Below are 23,419 nucleotides of genomic sequence, written 5' to 3'. Positions count from 1 at the left end.
CGTGGACCTATGCGGACAGATTTCAGTTGTAAAGTTGCATACCCCTAACGAAGACTTAATACCAAATTTCAGCCATTTCGGTTGGATATTTAGACCACAAATCCTTGAATATATTTTTGCATATGGTTTTGCATATGCTCATTTTATGCAGATATGTAAAAATATGTCAAAATATGCACGATATGCAGAATATGCGAAATATGCAAAAATTTCTGGGCCTAATTCGTTTTATTTTGTAATAAAACGAGTATCTGTCTAATCAGATTTTCTCTACGACCATCCTAACCATATATGCATTTGCATAGGTTTCCGCTGTTTTATTATCAGGAATATCGAAGAGAAGATTGCGGCAAAGAGAGCTAGGTTAGGTTTAGTTTTGTTTTAAGGATGCGCAACCATCTAATAGAATTGTAACTGCTTCAATTGTTGACATCCTGGATAGGTTTGAAGATGATGAAGAGAGAGTTGCTACGGTACTGCTTCTTAAATAGAAGATGATGAAGAAGAGATTTCCTGAATATTGGCGTTCCGGTAATCAATGGTTTGTGCTGAAAATAGATAGAGAGAAGTACATTGAGTGGTTGTGTTTTTGACAAGCCATAATAGGTGCTTGGCAAATTTAAAAAAACCTAATGGTATCGATATCTGATAGGGAAGTGACAGCACCTATCTCACATCTACCCAGTAGTCGGTGTCTTCTTGTGTGCAACAAGGGACACCTACAAAGAAAATGTTCGACCCTCTCTATCTCTTCTACATCTTCACATAATGGTATAGTAATCGAGAGATCACAGGCCAGATTGCTTTTGATGCCCTGAATCGAAGTTCCAAAAGTCACCTGTCTTCTTAAAGTAGATCTCACTAAGTTTGCAGATTTAGTAGCACATCGGTGAACAGATTCATGAATTGGTAGATCAACAGACTTAAAGCCAACTTGAGCTAGTTCATCAGTTAATTTATTTCCCATTATATTGCTATGACCTGAGACCCAGCAAAGTTTAATGATATTTGGTATATAATAAAGAGCCTTTCTGGAATCAAAGATAGCTCGAGAGTTTATGGTCCATTACTTGATATATGGGCAGCAGTCCATTTACCAATCCTGCTTTTTTCCTGATAGCAAGAATCTATAATAGAAAGACGCAACAGCTATCATCAAACCGGCACCAGTACCAGACCATCTAGAGGTGAGTTACATTCAGCCCAAATGTCCCAGCCTTAAAAAATTAGGGATAGTTAGTCGAACCTGAAGGATGATGGAGATCCAGGATCTCGTTGAAGGTATTTAGCTTCAGGAGAAGGTTCTAATGCAACTCCATTCAAAACTGGGGGCTTAAATTCGAGAATTTTGCGTTTTTTTTTTGTGAATAGAGTTTTGTCTACCCGGTTTGACTCCAAGACAATTGTAATGGACCTTTTTAGTTTTATAATAACACCTTGCATAAGGTCGGTCAGGGGTTGCCAATTATTAGCATAAGCCACGACCTTAGTTTTCAGCTGATCGAAAAACAATAATTTAATTTATTACAAAAATCAGGAGTAGAGGTGGGTGGGGTGCGGCTGTCCCGCACGACTTAAACATGTTATCGGACGATACACCCAATATCTTGGTAGTTAGTGGTCGGCATTAGGACACCATCTACCAATATTTTAAGGGATAGCCTCATTTCAGATATTCAGGCGTTAAACAGTGCGGCAGTAGATTTAGCTGCGAGTATTTTCAAATTCCTCAGATGGAAGAGCTGTACTAAGTCAGCTATGTATGTAGATTAGGGCGGTCCAAAAAACGCCAAATTTTTCCCATTTGATCCAAAAAGTTAACCCGTGCCACCAGAAGGATTTTTGTTTCCATGGTAATTTGTATGGGGCCAAAGGTGCATTTTCACGAAAATTCTCTAAAATCCGCACTTATGGTCTAATAGATGAAAATTTTTACCAGTTTATTGTTGTGGATAAAAAAGAATCCTAACAAGAAATTGTGAAAATCGGTATAACTATATAGGGCCCAAAATACCTAAAATCGGCCTATCGGAGCTATACCGGAATCCGATCCGATTTTTACAAATTTTTGTAGGATTCGTTTTTAGCCACAACAATAAACTGGTAAAAAAAATGTTCACCGATTGGACCATAAATGCGGATTTTAGAGAATTGTCGTGAAAGTACTCCTTTGGCCCCGATACAAATTACTATGGAAAAAATATTACTCTGAGGGCACGGGTTAACGTTAACCGATCGCCATAAAATTTCATATATAAGGATTTTGGATTAAATGGAAATTTTTTAGGGATTAGACGTTTCAAAAGAGAACATTTTTCGTTTTTTGGGCTGCCCTACTGTACATATTTCATCTACCATATGTCATGGATTATGTGGTTGTGTTTTAAATTGTTGTTGATTTTCAAGATGACCAAGAATATAAGTTTATACTCTGTTGCTTCTCAAATGATTACTTCGATGAGTTAGAAACTGAATGACATACATAATATAGCCTCTATATTAAGGTGGAGGATATAAAATTACATGTGTGGTGCATACTTTTAGGCGACCATATTGATATTTGTTTCTGTAGGCAAACTTTAACTTTCCAACTTTCTGAAGTTAAGGACGGCTTCAGATGCGCCTGTTAACTGTCTGAACAAGGAAATTTCGCGATCTCTTTTTATAACAGCTAATGACCTTAACGCCCTATAGAAGAAAGGCGCTGTCGAACAGACTATCAGGATGATGACTGTCCGAAAACTGGTTTCCACTAGCAAAAAGCAACTTTCGCTGATTCCCACGTCGTGGTCAGCTATGGTGGCTACTAAATCTACGGCCACTCTGTGAGCACTGAGTTGAATGTCATGGTCGATGCTACCAGAATTCTGATCACCAACAATTGCCAGATTCTATGGGTCACATTCGACAGCGTGTTCACGTCGTCCGCACATGTCACAGCTATCGCCGACTAGCTGAGATGTAGGAACAAGGTCCTCTCGTCCTAGCCAGCAGCACTGGGGGTGCAGATAAAAAACCTTGTTAACCACCTATAATACTATAGGTCGGTCTGTGGTAAGGTATGCGGCACCAGTGTGGTGCGCGAATATAAACACAACGTCATAGAAAATTATTCATTCAAACCTGTCAGATGCCGACTTGAGAACTGCAACAATGTGCCTCCTCTCGTCTTCAGAAGAATATCTACATGAGGATACAAAGATTCTTCCAGCTCGGCAACACAATGGCATGTTCTCGTTGTAGTACGATCCCCTAGATCAGCAAGCCAATTAATCCTCAGAGTACACATTCCCACCTATCAAAGCTAAGGAGCGTCAGCTCCCACAAACAAACCAGATTGTGCTCGGGATGGTGCAACTGCACTTTTTCAACTGCCCTGCCAAACCCATTCAACAAACTGAGGCAGCTTGGTGTGGTTACAGCCTATCGAAGCAGCCACATTCCTAGGCCTGGAGATAGAGCCAGAGCCGGATTAGCATGAGAACGAGCATATAATCATATCGCTCATTTACTCAAATAGTGACACATCTCAAAAATCTAGTTTCGAGAAAAACGCGTTTTAAGTTGGCGATTGAAATTTGACTTCCCAAATTAAAAAGATTATTACACAAAAACTAAAATCACTAATTGGACCATATTTTGCCGACAGCTAGCTAGATATCAGTGCTAAATTACTGTGCAATATCAATCATGATTTGAAGTGTTTTAGTGCTTCATAACCTCGAAAAACTTGTGTGTTGAATTGTTGGCAACTCGTAGTAAATGAGCTGTAACTCCGTCGAGTTTTAAAGATATCAGCATGAAAATATGACACAAGATAAAGTAGAAGTCGTAGAAAAAATAGAAATTGCTAGCTCAGAAGTAAGTAGCTCTTTGAGTAAGTGAGCGATATCATATGATGTTACAACAACAACATTGGGGTCGCTCTGGCATAAGTTTTGTTGCACCTTGTCCAAGTGCTTTGAAGATCGCTTTTCTCGGTACTTTGCTTATTCTCCTTGGGTTCTTGGCAATGGCATTGCATGGAAGATCGATGGGTTAACCACATGAGAAAACATCGTCTTCTTGGGCGAAGGCTATCTAAAGATCGAACCCATTGTTCGATGAAACTTTGTCCGTCTTCTCAGAAGATGCTGGTTTTTCAGTTGATCGGACCACCTTGACTTTTTTGCAGCCTGTGAAGATTCCTTGCAGACCCGATTTTTCCATATACAGTACAAATAACTAATAAACTTTCGCTCTCTTGAAGACGTTACCTTCTCATTATTATATTATGTCCAAAACATCATTTATTTGTAACAAACTAGCCGATCGCTTGGATGACATATTATTCGGATTCGACTGTATTTATTTACAAAATCAGCTCTAACATCCCCACCCATTTAAATGCCAATATCCATAGCAAATTTTGCAAAACTTGGCAGATTTTTTATAACATATTGTAGGGGGAGACATTTTAAGCTGCAGCGACACTTTTGCCCGTCCAAAACTCTTCATCCAAACCTCAACCATAATTTAATAATATAAACAAAAGTTGTTTAGTAGATCACACATCACAAATAAATGCAGACATTCATAATCTGTTATTATTGTTGTCGTATTCAATATAAAACACTAGCCAGCCCTTCTTTTTTCCATCCCCCCACCCCCTACTATTCATTCGGCATCAATATCATCATCTTCATCGTCTCCTTCATCGCCATCACCATCGTCACTGCAAAATGACATTGTTGTCATTTATTTTATAAAATATTTTCTGTTATTGTTGTTTTTTGTTATTATTGTTTATTTAAGCTTTGGTGACGATGTTGTTGTAGCGCATTTCAATTCACTCGTTTGCCGCCTTGATATCCATCCATCCATTTGAAAATAATATGTGGCCGGCCATCACCCAAATCAGTATACAACGAGCCGGGGTCTTCTTTATAAGTGTTCGCGTGTTTTTTGTTTCCTGATCAATCGCGCTGATCACAGAAAGGAAGAAGTTCCTCATTTATGTATCGAAATTGTGGAAAAATCTACTAGAGAAAATCTTAAACAATGACAATGTTTTATTGTCTATAATTGTTTGGTTCTCAGAGATCGATCTTTCTCCACCCCCACATATTTTGCGCTTAACGTCATTGCCATAACTGTCGTCGTCACCTGTAATTTGACAACTAACCTATCGGAATGTTTAATGTTTTCTATATTTTCGTTTATATTTCATCTATTTGCTGGTATTTTATTAATCAACAACGTCGTCGTTTAATATGGAGGTGTGTTGAATGTTCTATCACTCTCACATATGACACTTTCATTGAAATCTATAAGAGATACTCTCATTTTTTGAAAGCTTTTTATGAGTTCACCGGTGAAAACTTTAACATAAACAAAGTGTTTTAACTGTTTTGTATAGTGTGGCTGGAAGCAACACCCACGATCTCTTCAATCGGAATCTAAGTATTTAAATTCAAAATTGTTCAATCCAGGTTTCGGAACAAATTGCTATGTGTCTAGTTTGTTATATGAAATGCTTTCATTTTGTGTTCTGCAAATTAGTGTAAATATTTCATAATGTGATTTTGAACTGTGCATATTCAAGAATTTACTGAAATCAAACAAATAAGTTATGTGTAGTGCGTAGTCATTGCGCAAAACTCCACTATAAACTAATAAAAGCGATGTTAAATCTAGCGGAATGAACTTGTTGAACCCTCCGCACGGAAGAACCCCCTAAATAATGCAATACGTTTAGCCCTGGCGGAATCTCCATGATAATGCTGGAACAGCTAGATTACCCGGGAGTCGAGTATCTCACTAAAGTTCTCAACCGGTCGCTAGATACCCACATCGTTCCCGAAGTCTAGAAAATGAGCAGAGTGGTACCGCTACTGAAGCAAGGCGATGATGTCAGCAAAGGTGATTCGGTGATTCGTAACGACCGATTTCGCTTTTGTCGCCCGCAGCAAAGACCCTTGAGGCTTTAGTCCTCCCCAGCGTCAGAAACAGCTATCCAGTTCCGTTCACCATGTGTTCTGTAAGCAGCAAAGCACGACAAAAACGCCGCACGATAGCATAGTGTAGGTGGCGCCCAACTTATCAAAAGCTATCCATACTGTCAAGCACTTCATGCTGTTTAAGGACATTGAGCAGACTAACCTCCGGTCAAGTTTGAAACGTTGGATAACAAGAAGTCCGTAGATTGAAGCAGGGAGTTCTCCAAGGTGGGGTGATATCTCCGGAACTGTTTAACCTCTGCCTATCCTGTATTCCGACCTATTCAGACGGCTTTGAAATCATAACGTATGCGGATCAGTCGCAGGTGTAATAAACAACTATCGTGTGAATGCGGTCCTCGGACAACATCCCCCATCTATCACAGCTAAGAAGCGTCAGCTGCCACGACAATCACCCGGTCTCTCAGAAACGGTCTTTTACAAAGGGTCTATAAAAGCACCCTGACTTTTACAAAGGGTCTATAGAAGCACCCTGTCTTTTGCAAAGGGTCTATAGAAGCAACCTGTCTTTTACAAAGGGTATTTAGAAGCACCCTGTCTTTTACAAAGGGTCTATAGAAGTACCCTGTCTTTTACAAAGGGTCTGTGGAAGCACCTTGTCTTTTACAAAGGCTCTATAGAAGCACGCTATCTTTCAGAAAGGGTCTATCTATAGAAGCACCCTGTCTTTTACAAAGGATCTATAGATGAACTATGTCTTTCAGAAAGGGTCTATAGAAGCACCCTGTCTTTCAGGAAGGGTCTTAGAAGCACCCTGTATTTCATAAAGGTTCTATAAAAGCAATCTTTCTTGTTTCTGAATTGTTCTGTAGAAGAACCATTTGTTTCAGAAATGGTCTATAGAAGCTCCATTTGTTTCAAAAATGTCTATAGACGCATTGTTTCTTTCAAAAAGGGTCTATTGTAGAACCCTTTCTTTTATATAAGACACCTTTCTTCCAGAAAGTGTCTATAGAAGCACCCTTTCTTTCAGAAATTGTCTATAGAAGCACCCTTTCTTTCACAAAGGGTCTATGGAATCACTCTTTGTTTCAGAAAGTGTCTATTGAAACGCCCTTTGTTTCAGAAGTGGTCCATAGAAGCACCTTTTTTTTCAGAAAGGATCTATAGAAGCAACATTTCTTTCAGAAAGTGTCTATAGAAGCACCCATTTGTTCAGAAAGGGCCTAAAGAAGCACCCTTTCTTTCAGAAAGGGTCTATAGGCGAACCCTTTCTTTCAGGATGAGTGTTTAGAAGCATATTTTCTTTCAGAAAGCGTATATAGAAGCACCCTTTCCTTCAGTAAAGGTCTATAGACACACCCTTTTGTTCAGAATTTTTACTATAGAAGCTCCATTTGTTTCATAAATGTCTATAGGAGCATTGTTTCTTTCAGAAAGGTTCTATTGTAGAACCCTTTCTTTTAGCAGGGGTCTATATAAGACACCTTTCTTTTAGCAGGGGTCTATATAAGACACCTTTCTTTTAGCAGGGGTCTATATAAGACACCTTTCTTCCAGAATGGGTCTATAGAAGCACCATTTCTTTCAGAAAGTGTGTACAGAAGCACCCTTTCATTCGGAAAGTGTCTATAGAAGCACCCTTTCTTTCACAAAGGGTCTATGGAAGCACTCTTTGTTTCAGAAAGTGTCTATAGAAGCACCCTTTGTTTCAGAAATGGTCCATAGAAGCACCCTTTTGTTCAGAAAGGATCTATAGAAGAAACCTTTCTTTCAGTAAGGGTCTTCAGAATTGTTCTATAGAATTGTTCTATAGAAATACCATTTATTTCATAAATGATCTATAGAAGCTACATTTGTTTCATAAATGTCTGTAGAAGCATTGTTTCTTTCAGAATGGGTCTATAGAAGTACCCTTTCTTTCAGTAAGGGTCTATAGATTCACCCTTTTGTTCAGAAATGCTCTATAGAAGCACCATTTCTTTTAGAGAGGACCTATAGAAGCACCCTTTCTTTCAGAAAGAGTATAGAAGCGCATTTTCTTTCAGAAAGCGTCTATAGAAGCACCCTTTCCTTCAGTAAAGGTCTATAGACACACCCTTTTGTTCAGAAATGGTCTATAGAAGCACCATTTCTTTTAGAAAGGGTCTATAGAAACACCCTTTCTTTCAGTAGGGGTCTATAAAAGCACCCTTTTTTCACTAAAGGTCCGTAGAACCACACTGTTTTTTAAAAAGAGGTTATAGAAGCACCCTTTTTTCACTAAGGGTCCGTAGAACCACACTGTTTTTAAAAAGAGGTTATAGAAGCACCCTTTCTTTTAGAAAGGATTTATAGAAGCGCCCCTTTTTTCAGTAACTGTCACGGGAAGCACCTGTTCTTTCCGCAAGGGTTTATAGAAGCACCCTTTCCTTCAGAAGGGGTATAGAAATCTAAAAAAAAATATTAGTTATGAACTTAACACATTTCCATTCATACCGGCCCTCTTATATCGCTTTAAAATCTATGTTATTAACAATTCATTAAGTATTGAAAGAAAAAAAAAACGATCCGCACCCTGTATTTGATTCTTGATATCTCTCTCATTTTACATTTTTTGTACTGTTGTTGTTGCTTTTTCTGCTGATGACTTTCGTTGAACTTTAAATCCCAGGTATGTGTCTCTGAAAAGCCAAAACAAAACATTTCAACTTGCGAATGTCATTAATAACCAGAAATGTGTTGAAGCAACAACAGCTAACAACCTGTCGGTTTTATTATTTGGTTGGTGCTATTATTATCGCGAACACGGAATTTAGACTTATCCAAAATTAGTCACCATCTTTGGTTTGTAAATCAGTTGTTGTGTCACCAAAAATGTCGGTTTTTCAAAGAAGACGACAAAAAATTTTGTGATTTTATAAAAAACAACAACATTGCGTAGTGAAAATTGAAATAAGTTTGATCCAATAGTGCTCACAGCCTGACATCATCATCTCTTAGAAATCAACAATGGGCAAGAAAAAACGTAAAACACGCAAAAAGTTCGTTTTTTAATGTTGTAATTAATTATAAAAATCAACATCATCTCAATGTAATTCGTTATGCTATTTTGTCTGCTAAGTGGTTCACTACACTGTGGAATAGAGTTCCGCTTCATACAATCAACGAGTGTGTGACGTCATTAAAATAACCATTCAATTCATTCACTTTTTATTTAGTCATTCATTCATTCATAGTTGAACATACATAGTATAACTTTTTTCATCTTCTTCTTTTTTGCTTTACAGAGAACCCGATGTATCATTATTGGATGGTCCTTCGACATCCGGGATTGCCAGCATAGCTTGTGCCACAGCGGTTGGAAGTTCCGCTGCCTTAATAGCCAAAAACTCCACCACAACATTTCCTCCGTCCAATGAAGGAGCATCAGCAGTTGAATATTTAACTGATGCCTCAACAAGTGATTCACAACAAAACAATCAAACATCTCCCACAACCCCAAATAGTACAGCATCAACAGCTCAATTAGTATCACCGCCATTATCGCCTTTAATTCACACAGATTTAGATCAAATTGACTCGGACACCGAATCATCCAATATGCCAGCTAAATCTCATCAACCTATACCGGTTATAGTGACCACAACAACAACGGCTCAGATAATGGATGTAAGTTATGACAGGGTTAGTATAGCCATTGAATTTCCTTCCTTTTTGACTTTTAATATTGACTAATCTTCTCTTTCCCTCTTTTAGGAAAACCGCTATTCCATATTGGGCAAAGATATAACAACAAATGAATTTGATATTTATACATTGCCATCACCGCCCAAAGATGATTCCGCCCATAATTCTTCCACAGAGAATTTAAATAGTTCGTCTGGTACGACAGCATCGCATAAAACACCATCATCAGGATCTCCAGTACATAAAGAGTCTATTATAACAACAAAAGCAATAACAAATGAATCTCATAATCATCAACCGCAACAGCAACAACAACACGAGCAGCAAAATGGTTCTGTAAATAATTCACCAATTAAAAAGAAAACACATCATCGAAATCATAATAATAATCAGGTAAGAATTGGGAGGAACATTTGACGATCAGTAAGAAATCATTCAAAGTAGTCCGGGATGCTCTATTCCCGGAGAGTTTGAGGGAGAGTAGCATCCTGTCTTTTTAGACCGTCGTTTATGTGATCCAGCTCTTGAATGTATATAGAAGCACCCTGTCTTTCAGAAAGGGTCTATAGAAGCACCCTGTCTTTCAGAAAGCGTCTATAGAAGCACCCTGTCTTTCAGAATGGGCCTGAATAAGCACCCTGTCTTTCAGAAAGGGTCTATAGAAGCACACTGTAGAAGCACATCCCGGTGTTAGGGCATCTCCATTAAAGAAAACACTACCTGATATATATGTACCTCATCCCAAAGGTGTACTGTGGAATAGTCAATTGCCTCTTTAGCTCTCGACAAGATTCCTTCTCCTTTTTTAACCAAGCTTGGGGCCGGGACTGGCGTAGTTAATGTTGTTGTTGTAACAGTGTTTTCATTTTATGTTTGTAAGTTCTTTTTCTGCTTAATCTGCCTCTGGGTATATCTCCAGTTCTAGGAATGTAGCTGCTTCGATGGGCTGTAACCACAGATCCACTAGATTTATTTAAGTAGGTTAGACAGGGCAATTGAAAATGTGCAGTGTGTTGTGCGGACATGTGCCGCTGCTGGGCAGATGTCGTAGGACAAGAATTGATGACACCGTGCACCAAACTACTCTGAGCCAAAACTACTCTGATTTGTCGTAGCAGCTGGCGCTCCTCAGCTGCGATATGTTCTCCGAGGACCATATGGTGATTAAGATGGCTCTCGCGGTAAAACCCGAGGAAGCAAGGCCAATAAGCTTTCCTATGATTGATGAAAGTGCGGCGTTCAGGGGTGATTAAATCGGGCGGTCTGCTGATGGAGACAATTATGGGGAGATGGTCTGATCCAAGAGAAACGACGGGTCGCCAGGTGACGTAATTTGTGAGACCAGGAGACACGATGTTTATGTCTGGTGAACCGTGACACTCTTCGCTAATTCTTGGGGGGCGTCCTCATTGACCGTGTAAAACTTAGAGCTATCAATCTGCTCAGCCAGCGCTATGCCCTTATGGTCTGTTTCCTTTTTGTAGTATAACTGCCCCTTAGAATTTCTCTAATAAAATGCCACGGTGCTTTTGAAACAAATTTAAATGGAAGGTGCTTGCACCTGAGAAGTTTTTGCAGATTCTGAAACTACAATGTTCATAGATGAGAAAAATAAAAAAAATCTCCGGAGCGCTTTCTAAATAATTCTGCGATTCAAGTTGACATTTTTAGAGGTTTTTTATGTTGTCAGGATTTTTTTTTGGAAACCGAAAGACCTATCAGAATGGAACTAACGAAAATGTTGTAGCTATCAAAATTCTCTACAAGATTGACCTTAATGGTATTTTCGTAGGTTTTACCATTTTTGATATATATAATGAATGAATTCTGAAACGGCAATGTTCATAGATGAGAAAAATCCAAAAACAAGAAAAAATCGATGTAGGGATTTTTAGTAAATCGCGGCGAAAATTCAAATTTTTAGGTGTTTTTTAGGTTTTCACGATTTTGCTTGGAAACCGCAAGTCCTATCGAAATGGTGCTATGGAAAATGTTGTAGCTGTGAAAATTCTTTAGAGGAATGACCTTTATGATTTTTTCCCAGGTTGTACCATTTTTGAGATAAAGAAACTCAGGTTACATTTTAAGGTTTTTTTGTTAGTTTTTTTTCTTGAATGCGGCAAGTCTTATCGATATGGGACCTGAGAAAATCTTAAAGCTGTGAAAATTCTTTACAAGACTGTCTTATGTAACTTTTTCTAGGTTGTACCATTTTTAGATATATAAGTCTAAGTTGGGAATTTGACATTGTTTTATAAGGGGGCGATACAGAATTGAATTGCATTTGAATTGTCCCAATTTTAACTTCTATATCTCAAAAACGGTAAAACCGACGAGAATACCTTAAAGGTCAATCATATAGAAAATTTTCATAGCTATAACATTTTCTTTAGTCCCATTTTCATAGGACTTGCGGTTTCTAAGCAAAACCGTAAGAACCTAAAAAAACCCTTAAAACTGCCAACTTAAATCGCGATTTATTTAAAAAGCGCTCCCACGATTTTTTGGTTTTTGATTTTTCTCATCTATGAACATTGTAGTTTCAGAATCTGCAAAAACTTCCCAGGTGCAAGCACCTTCCATTTAAATTAGCTTCAAGAGCACCGTAATGCTATATCAAATTAAAGGAATTCTTATAAATTTTTAAAAAATACTGTTCGAAGCAGTAATAAAAGTTTTAATCTAGACAATATAAAATTTATATTTTCATAAACATTTTACCACATATTTAAATGTGATAATAAAACCATTATTGAAGATTAATTAATAAACCATAACACCGACCCTAAAACTAATAACAATATACCAACAAACATAGCCGTCATTAAACGCTTTAATGCTAATTATAATTAACACTTCTTCCAAAAAGCAAATCACTCTCAATTCTCCTCTCTTCTCTTTTCTACTTTACAGGGTGATGTTAATTCCATCGAGAGTATAACTGAAGATACAGCAAGTGCAAAAATTCCAAGTACCGATTTAGATTGGGTAGATACAGCGATACAGGACCACAACGACCGTGAAATATTAACCAAACCCAAGAAGAAAAAGAAGAATAAACTTTCCAAAGGTAAAGGTCTTGATCAATTGGATGGTGTGCCATCAACGAAAGAAGATACAAAAAGTGAAGCACCCGAAGATGATGAAAAGGTGGTCAAGTGTTTGTATTATACCTTGATGTGTTGTGATTGTACGCTACAATAAGCAAATAGAAAGATAATGATATGAAAATGAAATAATGCATTTATATTTAAAAAGAAAAAACTCGATTTGATTTTTTGTTCTAATGTTTTGATTTTGATGATAATTTATTTTGATAATATGAATCTATTTTATAAAGATATGTAACTTAGTAATCTCTTCGTGAAGACAATTAAACTTTGAAAACACATGAAATGACTGAAAACAAACTTTATAAAAGCGTAACAAAAGCAATTGAAATCAAAACTATTTAAGAAAATTTAACACACAAACAATAACGATTATAAAATTTTTATATATACTTAATTTGATATCTATAAAAAATACATACGTATACATATGTAATCTAAGTTAGACCCAGAAGAAAATGAGAACTTAAACAAGTATTTCAAAATAATTCCACTAATAAAAACGAAACATGCCAATCAATATTTTTTATACAGAATAAATATGCCAATTTTATTATGACTTCTTTTACACATAAACTCTCTAATAAACTTTATAATAGCACGGTGTTCTATGCGAAAAATAAGATATTTCTATAGAAAAACTTGTCTTCCACAAGATTTGCTATCGGAAAAACTGGTCTTCAACAAGGTTTGTTATCGGAAAAACTTGTCTTCCATAAGATTTGCAATCTGAAAAACTTATTTTCCACAAGATTTTCTATTAGAAACTCTTGTCTTCCACAAGATTTCCTATTAGAAACTCTTGTCTTCCACAAGATTTTTTATTAGAAACTTTTGTCTTCCCCAAGATTTTCTATTAGAAACTTTTGTCTTCCCCAAGATTTTCTATTAGAAACTCTTGTCTTCCACAAGATTTTCTATTGGAAACTCTTGTCTTCCACAAGATTTTATACTGGAAGCTCATGTTTTCCACAACCTTTGTCTTTGTGGAACCTTTGGTCCATTGCGTTCATCCTGGATAGCCTTGAAGATGATGACAAGGTGACGATAAGGGAGGTTCTTATGATGGGTATTGCTTGTTGGACAGAACGAAGAAAAAGTTTTCGGAAATTGTTGTGTTCTTGATCGATGGTTTGTGCTGAAAATAGAAAGGCTGCCTGAAGAGTGTTTTCGATTGCTACGGTAAAAAGTGATATTTTCTCAGTTTTAGTTGTAGGATGCGCAGGTGCCGTTGATAGTTGACAGCCACCAGTGGTCCATTGTGCTCATCCTGTAAAGATAGTAAGGGGGTAGGAGGGGGAGGTTGGAAAGATGTAGGAATGCAGATCAGATATGGCCGGGATTTAGGGACGAAATTAGTTAATTTTCTGATGTTTAGGATGCTTTTATAGGGCTCCGTGATGGATGAATAATAAGAGATATCCCATCTCATGCGCTCGGACTCCCAGTCTAGGACAAGGTGCTCGATTTGTTCAATCTCTTCCACATCCACATTATTTTACTCCCATTTACTTGTCATAGATCTAATGCTGCCATGACCAGTGATTAGGTTTACTGCAATTTTGATCTCTGATTTGCGTAGTGAGAGATGAGAAGCAGTTCTACCCCCTGGGATTGCCGGCCAGATTAACTTATATACCTTACAGCCAGGTATCTTACCAGATCTTTGAGGTTTATATTACAAGTTTTTAAGATAGACCTACAACTTTGAACAGTCTTAGATTTAATAGGGAAGTATCCTAGCGTCTGTAGGGCAGCCTGGCTATCCACGTATACCGTGACTATCATATCTGCAAAGTCTTTTATTCTCTGTAATAGTAATATGGCTTTCAACACTGCAAAAACTTCTGCCTGAAAAAACACTGCAATTGTCGTTAAGTTTATACGAGAGCCTAATGCTCAGTTCTTCATAATACACACCAGCTCCGGTGCCTTCTTCCTTCTTCGACCCATCAGTGAACTATTACCTCAGGAACTATTACCTCAGCTGTGTCTAAGTCTAGGTTTGGTAAGTGTAGTCGGTTTCGCCCCCTGTTACTTAGACCAATTTGGCTACCTATTCGCTGTAGAACGGTTCCGTATCCAAGTCCTGAATAAAGCCACGACGAAACCGACATTTTTCCCAATAGAGTTCTTGCAGAAGTAGACTGCAATAAGACCTTTCATGGCATGTCCTCGGTATTTCTTTTCCATGTCAAGCGGTGGTTCAGGATTGTATCAAGTTATTTTTCTTCCGGAGAGTGTTCCAATGCAACTCGGTCCAAAATTGGAGTCTGGAATTCGGAAGATTTACGTTGATGAATATTACGAATTCCGTCTTCTTTGGATTGATTCCAAGACCATTACCATGAACCAGCTGTATCAGAGACAGAGAAACTTGAATAAGTTTGGACAGTTTTGGTAAAAAATTGTCATTGGTCGAAACTTCACCAGAAGTCAGTGTAGAAGTAAGAGAATACTGAGGGGTATTTTTGACACCGTTGAAAATGTGATGTTGTCTGGCCAGGGAATCGAGCCTAGGCACACAGAGTCCGGACGGGTGTGCTTGCCATTGTACCTACATTCCTTAATTTCTTACATTATTATCGCAATCACTATGTTTTCACGATTTTTCTTAAAAACCGCAAGTCCTATCGAAATGGGATAAGAGAAATATTTTGTAGCTGTGAAAATTCTCTACAAGATTGGTCTTTATGATATTTTCTTAGGCTTTACTGTTTTTGAGATATAGAAGTACAAATTGGGACAATGCACTGACTGTATCGCCTCCTTACAAAACAATGTCATGTACGGTGCGCCTTAACCAACTTTAAAAAAAACCGCTTACACCTGGGAAGTTTTTGGGGATTCTGAAACGGCAATGCTCATAGATGTGAAAAATTCCAAAAAAAAAAAAATAAAAATCGCTGGAGGGATTTTTAAATAACACGCCATCAAGATGCACATTTTTAGGTTTATTTTAGGTTTTCGCGATTTTGCTTGGAAACCGCAAGTCCATTCGAAATGGGGCTAAAGAAAATGTTGTGGCTGTGAAAATTATCTAGAGGATTGTCCGTTATGATTTGTTCCAAGGTTTTACCATTTTTGAGATATAGAAGTTCAGGTCATATTTTTAAGTTTTAACGATTTTCCTTGAAAACGTCAAGTATTATCGAAATATGACTAGAGAAAATCTTATAGCAACAAAAATTCTGTACAAGATTGGATTTGTATGTACTAACAGTAATTGTATATATAAATCCGAGTTTTTGTGAGAAAAAATAACGACCATAACCACACTTTAGAGAAAAGACAAAAAATGTCAGCCATAACCACACTTTAGCGAAAGGAGAAAAAACTGCTAATTAGTTGTCAAATTGGATTACCTGATTTGCGCTCAATTCCATAATTGTATAAATTTTTGGGACTATAACGCCTTATAAAAACAAAGCTCCGATTTGTGTAATGCATGGAGACTCGAAATATGAAAAGTAAATCAAATAAATTTTATTTTGAATTTTGTAACACCGTGTTAAAAGAAACTGATAATTCCTACAAAAATACATTTTTAGTATTAAAAAAAGAAAAACAGTATATATACATAGTATCCAATTTATTACGAAATATGTACGTTGAAATAATAGGAAAACCAACAGCAATAACAACATAATTACTAATGAAAATAGCACAAAAAACTACTAAAAGTTAAAAAAACACTGACCATTTATAAATTGTATACTTTAGGGAAAATAAAATATAATTTTTATACAATAAAAACAAGCTAATTATTATATTGTAGTTTTTATAAAAAAATCAAATAAGCGAAAGTCATTCGCTGTCTAACAACACAAAATCTCTTCATAATCCTACTTAAATATACATAGATATGAATGAATATATACATACATCCATCCTGAATGATCGATTTTATAAATATTAGTTTTTATTTTCCTTTTGGAAAATTTTCAATAAATAGTTTTTAGAATTATTTTTTTTTTTTTGTATTTTATAAATATTTTTATATAACTATATACACACATATACATACTTAATATTATAAACAACAAACAACTATGAATGCAGATGCAGCTATATAAGAAACTAATTCAATAAAATGCGAAAACAAACAGAAAGAGAAACAAAAACAAGAAACAAAAGTTGTGTGTATTTTTTTACTTTTCAGAAGCTTTTTATGAACTCTAAGAACTAACTTTTAAAAGGTTTTTTTCCTATAGAAGACCATTAAACGATATTCTACCCATAGATTACATTTTATGGTCTATAGACAGAAGACCATCGAGAGATCAATCGACAATTGATGGGTCATCTATAGACCATCCATGTAATTTGCTGTAGACAAAACAACACACAAAGGTCCTCTTAAACAGAATGCCTGCCATAAAGGAGATCTTTTATCGCCAGAAGATCATGAACAGGTTAGGTTATATGTAAACAGAAGAACTCGAATTCTGTAAACTAAATAAATTCTGCAGGACTAAGGTTGGGCATCTAATAATGTATTGACTGCTTCACACATCCTGGATAGATTTGAAGATGATGATGTAAATACTTCATGATTATTGCTTGTTGAATTGAAGATAAATATGAAGAAGATTTCACTGTATTGCTGTGCTGTTGATCGATGGGTTCTACTTGATTATATAGAGAGAGGTAAGATGAGTGTTTATGTGGACAATTACAAAATCCATGCAATAGTATCTGGATTTGCTCAGTGTGTTAAATTCACATTGCGGCAAAGGTGTATTGTACAGACCGATTTCGCTTTTTTTGCCCACAGCTAAGACCCTTTAGGATTTAGTCCTTAACAGGGTTATAAATAGCTATCCAGTATCACCATGTGTTCCGTAAGTAGCCCAGTACGACAATCGAGTTGTACACCAACTCCACACACATTAGTCGAGGATTCAACCAGAGCAAGCCGTGTGATAGAACTGTATGTCTGCTAAAAAAGTCGAGAGCATCTATCCCGTATCTACCAAGTAGGCGGTTTCTTCTTGTGTACAGCAAGGGGAACCAACAAAGTAGATCGTTCCCACCACAATTGTATTTTCGCTTCGAAACGAAACTGGTTCCACTCTGATGGAGGTTGTCAACTCAGCGAAAGCTGCATCAACTTGGACAATTAACAAAATACCTGCAATAGTATCTGGATTTGTTCAGTGTGTTAAATTCGCATTACGGCAAAGGTGAATCGTACAGACCGATTTCGCTTTTTTTGCCCACAGAAAGACCCTTTAGGATTTAGTCCTTAACAGGGTTATAAATAGCTATCCAGTATCACCATGTTTTCGTAAGTAGCCGAGCAAGACAATCGAGTTGCACACCAACTCCACACACATTAGTCGAGGACTCAACCAGAGCAAGCCGTGTGATAGAACTGCTAAAAAAGTCGAGAGCATCTATCCCGTATCTACCAAGTAGGCGGTTTCTTCTTGTGTGCAGCAAGGGGAACCAACAAAGTAGATCGTTCCCACCACAATTGTATTTTCGCTTCGAAACGAAACTGGTTCCACTCTGATAGAGGTTGTCAACTCAGCGAAAGCTGCATCAACTTGGACAATTAACAAAATACCTGCAATAGTATCTGGATTTGTTCAGTGTGTTAAATTCGCATTGTGGCAAAGGTGAATCGTACAGACCGATTTCGCTTTTGTCACCCACAGCAAAGACCCTTTAGGCTTTAGTCCTCCCAGGGTTATAAATAGCTATCCAGTATCACCATGGGTTCAGTAAGTAGCACAGCACGACAATCGAGCTGCACACCAACTGCACATACATTAGTCGAGGACTCAACCAGAGCAAGCCGTGTGATAGAACAGTGATGGTGGCGCTTGACTTATCAAAAGCCTTTGATACTGACAAGCCTTCCACGCTGTTTGAGAACATCGAACAGACAACCTCCTGCCAACTTTGAAACGTTGGGGACGCCAGTCGTATGAGGAATTTAGGAACTGTTTACCATCTACCTCTCCTGTATTCCGTCACCTCCAGACGGCATTGAGATCGTAACCGATGCGGATGATTGTATGATCTTGGCGTCAGGTATCTGCGTCATTTGTGAAAGGCTGAACTCCTCTTACTACCTTTTTCCACGCGAGCAATATGCAAATATCCGCCACTAAATCTACGGCCACTCTGATCACCACATGGACAACAGAGGTGAGAACAGAGTTGAATGTCATGGTCGATGGTAGCAAAATTCCGACATTCGACAGCAAGTTCACGCCGTCCGCGCATGCCGCAGCTATCTGCGACAAAGTGAGATGTAGGAAGTCCCTAGAAACCTTGTTGATCGGTCTGTGGTAAGCTATGCGGCGCCAGTTTGACCCGCGAATCTAAGTGGCACGCGATGGATATTCAAACTTGTCAGAATGCCGAGCCGAGAACATCAACAGGGTGCCTCCTCATGACAGCGACTCAATCACATGCTTTCGTTGCAGTACCTGCTCGAGTGCAACCGTGAGAGTTATCCCTATTACCATATGGTGGATACGCCCCCCTCATTCAGGCAGGTCAAGGTGAATCTTAATGATCTAGAAAGAGAGGTCGAACGTTACAAGAGAGTACCCCTAGATCAACAAGCATATCAAGCAAGTGGTAATAGCATTCACACGGATGCAGTCGCTGATGCCATAAACGATTATCGTGTGAATGCGGTCATCGGAGAACATCCTCCATCTATCGCAGTTGAGGAGCGTCAGCTGCCACGACAAACCAGAGTAGTTTTGGTTCAACTACGCTCGGGATGTTGCAGCCGTCTGAATTTCTATAGGACAAGGATCTATGAAAATGAACGTACAAACAAAAAATAACACTGTTACAACAATAACCATCTGGGGTCTACAATTCCACCCAGTGGTACCTCTAATATGACGGAGGTTGTTATTCTACTAGGAATTCATACAATGGTACAACTAATAATTTCCAATCCAGTATTTCGCAAATATTCCTACTAGTCCTTTCCATGGTACTACGGCTAGCATTCCCTCTAGTCCGTTATCCAGTGCCCCTACTGGTGTTCATGCTAGTAGTGCGACTGGCAATCTCTCTAGTCTTCCAGTTCCAGTGCACAATGATCATCTCCATTCCAGACAGGGACAGCAACAAAGCAATGACAATCTCATCCAACATTCTCAACCGACAGGTCCGCTACCAACGGAGAATCGTACCGTCCGATCTCCCTTTTATCACCTGTAGCAAAAGTTTTAGAATCCCTACTGCTTTCATCCCTGAAACAACATTTCTATCTTGCTCCACATTAACATGGCTTCAGGGAAGCTCTAAGCACAAACACGCCTTTGAAAGAGATAACCACAAAGATTGCGAATGGACGAAATTAGCGACAACCACTCGGACTGACTCTCGTGGCAATCACTTTGCTGATCAAATCGACTCTTCTGAATTCTCGCCGATCAATGAGGATTTCCCAACCAGGATCACCGCACACTGTCAGCTCCCCTTCGTTTTCTGTCATTCACATCTTGGCAAATCCGTGTATCCCATGCATTGCACCACATCCCAATTCTCATTACGGCTGAGAAGACCAGCGACTCTGTGGAGCCAGAGAAACGGTCATTCATTAATTGTAATAAAGCCAAGTGGCAAGGCTTCTCGAATGACATAGACAATGCCATCAGTTTACAGCTCACTTCATCATGTGTCAAACAGGGAGTAAGGATGTTAAGAGCCACCATCCTGCGAGCGACCCAACGTTCCTGGCAGAATTCCACACTGGCTGCGCGACACGCCAAACAACGATACGAGATCCGCCAGTCATCTCCAGACTATCCCCAGTCAGTCCGAGTAAACCAACAGCCTAGTCAACCAGCATCGTAGAGAGAAATGGGTAAAACATCTGGGCAACTGTGAAGCTTGTCAACCCAATTTCTGGACCACAGTAAAGAGCCTTACAGGAGCCAATACGGAGTGTGAAAGTATCGCTGTAAGTTACGGAGGTGCTGACATTATCGATGTCAAAAATATGCGCTAAAGTTCTGCCAGGAATTTATTGCACATCAAACTAGGCAGAATAGGACAATCAGAACATCAGTAATGAGAACCCGAAATCTGTGGAGAGATGCCCCTGTCTTATTTACAACCGAAGACATTAGTACTGCCATCAGAATAGCTACATCATCTAAAGCCCAGGAACCTGTTGGCATTTCCATTCTTATGCTGAAACATACCGACCCAGCTGTAAAAGGCTATTTAGTATAGAACCTGACCTTATTGGCAATAGATTTGTGATTTCAGTTTCTCCAGTTTTGATTTCTCTACTGCTAGATAAGGTGTAATCTTTCCCTTGTTTAACTTTACTAACTTTATTTTCCCTCCAGACCATCTAAAGGCCTTCTACGGACAGAAGACACTCTAAAGGTCTTCTATGGAGAGGAGATCTTCTGAAGGTATTCTATCGACAGAAGACAAAGTCTTCTATGGTCAGAAAACTTACTAAAACTATTCCATAAACAAAAGACCTTCTAAAGGTCTTCCAGACTGCACCATCATGGCCATTATGGATTGAAGAACAAAATCATTGCCTATCTCAAAACCTTGGTTAGTTAATTTGTCTTAAGACTCTTTTCAGATACCCATCAATTCTTTATCAAGAATATCTCGCGGGTGAACCACTGACTCAAGTTCCATATCTTCGTCTTTGATCAGCACGTCGGCTTGCCTTTTTTTCTAGGATGTTGAGTGCACTGAGTTGAGCAAAAGTGATTTTGGTTGTGAGAGAGCCACTAAATGTGACTGCGTCACTCGGAGACCTTCCGATCTGGGCTGTTCGTGGAACAATTATGTTTTTGACAACAAACATAACAATAGGTTTGTCCTTGTACTTTATCAGTAAATATCAGTTTTGAATTTGCTACTAGTTTTTCACAGCACAGCACAAGGTCTATGCTGGTGCTGTGAAAGTGACGCAGCATAGCACATAGCCACAGCATCAAAAATAAAAACGAGTGCTATTGCTATGCTGTTTTCAAAAACAAAATCGAAAACTGTTGCTGTGCTATGCTGCGAACATAAACGTAGCATAGCATAAGGTCTATGCTGTGCTTCTGAAATCTTCACAGCACATAGCATAGCATAGCCATCAAAATCAAAAACGAATGCTATTGCTATGCTGTGCTGTTTTCAAAAACAAAAACGAAAACTGTTGCTGTGCTATGCTACGAACATAAAGGTAGCATAGCTCATAGCATAGTCATGAAATCGAAAAACGATTGCTGTGCTCTGCTATGCTGTAAACATTTCTACATAGCATAGCATAATTAATGTTAACACAGCAAACTCACTAACCCCCATTATTATAAAGCCTTCTTTGGGTATAGTTTGGATTTTTCGATCAGATTTTTTAGCGTTCGGGTTAAAATAATATTAAAAGGGATCATTCAATTTCAAGGAGAACTTTCTTGGCATTAACTTATAATGAGAAAATTATATTTTTTATGTCTTCAAATTCATTTATTTTGCGTTTTCAAATACATCCAATAGTAAAACAGAACTTATAATAATGGCCCTATGAGTTGTTCAGTGTTGTTTATTGCTTACAAGGTACATACATGGTACTTTTTTCATCGATTGGATAATAAATGTGGTCTATAGAGTGACTTTGTGAAAATTCGCCTTTGGCCCTATAAAATGGGGACCAATTTTAATTTTAATTTGTATTGGCGAATTTTCACAATATCACTTTACAGATTTTTAAAACCACTCTAGTACATATATTAAACCAGTAAGGAAAGGATCAAAGTCGGGCGGGGCCGACTATATAATACCCTACACCACTGGGAATATGTAAAATATATATGGGAGCTAAATCCAAATCAGAACAGATTTTGATATAATTTTTCACATTTATTTGTAGACCAAATTCCGTCACATAGTCCAAATTTCATCAAAATTGGACATATATAGCGTGTTTCGTGCATCAAATACCTATATCGGTCGAAGATATATATGGGAGCTATATGCAAATCTGAACCGATTTCGATATGATTTGCCACATTTATTTCTAGACTAAATACCGTCGTACATTCCAAATTTAATTGAACTCGGACATATATAGCGTGTTTCGTGCACCAAATTCCTTAAATCGGGCGAAAATATATATGGGGGCTATATCCAAATCTAAACCGATTTCTATATAATTTGGCACACTTATTTCTAGACTAAATTCCGTCGCACATACCAAATTTCATTGAAATCGGACATATATAGCGTGTTTCGTGCACCAAATGCCTTAAATCGGGCGAAGATATATACGGGGGCTATATCATGCGACTCAGACAATAAATGCGACCTGTACTTTGTTTACAAAAATACATGGACAGACGGACAGACAGACGGACATGCGTAAATCGACTCAGAAAGTGATTCTATGTATATCCCTAAAAGGAACTATGGGTCTATCTCGTTTCCTTTTGCATGTTACAAACTAATGCACAAAGACATAATACCCCTTACCACATGGTGGTGTAGGGTATAAAAAGGTACAAGTGGCAATAACATGCATTTAGAAACTCGAAATTCGCTTTATAAAGGAAAAGTGTCAACATTTCAAAAATAGTAGACTGTTGCAGGTTCTGGAACAGAGCAATAGATGCGGTCAAAATAATAGTAGTGTGTTAAAAATATCGAAATCTGCAATTAGTCATGGTTCCACAGCTCAATAGTAAATTCTGTAATATTTCAAAT

The 23,419-nt window shown here is 38.0% G+C and overlaps 1 protein-coding gene across 29 annotated transcripts in view; it reads left to right on the top strand.

Annotated features, from left to right (window-relative positions):
- The window catches only part of LOC141397194 (uncharacterized), a 55,478-nt gene extending 42,220 nt beyond the window's left edge, over window positions 1–13,258 (top strand). For 12 of the 29 annotated variants that reach the window (XM_073973226.1, XM_073973223.1, XM_073973242.1 and 9 more), the window contains 3 exons: window positions 9,209–9,605; window positions 9,678–10,001; window positions 12,522–13,258. In XM_073973226.1, the coding sequence (XP_073829327.1) occupies window positions 9,209–9,605; window positions 9,678–10,001; window positions 12,522–12,812 (1,012 nt within the window). In that variant the 3' untranslated portion in view covers window positions 12,813–13,258. Of the gene's footprint in view, window positions 1–4,794; window positions 5,259–5,387; window positions 5,543–8,622; window positions 8,963–9,208; window positions 9,606–9,677; window positions 10,002–12,521 lie in introns of those variants that run through there. The other 17 variants (XM_073973239.1, XM_073973246.1, XM_073973230.1 and 14 more) reach the window with 7 other exon arrangements.
- Window positions 13,259–23,419: the final 10,161 nt, after the last annotated feature.

The sequence above is a fragment of the Musca autumnalis genome, unplaced genomic scaffold, assembly GCF_047663935.1.
Source record: "Musca autumnalis isolate F117 unplaced genomic scaffold, ASM4766393v1 scaffold_3, whole genome shotgun sequence".
In the NCBI taxonomy this organism is placed as follows: domain Eukaryota; kingdom Metazoa; phylum Arthropoda; class Insecta; order Diptera; family Muscidae; genus Musca; species Musca autumnalis.
This window is presented reverse-complemented; position numbering and strand designations above follow the sequence as displayed.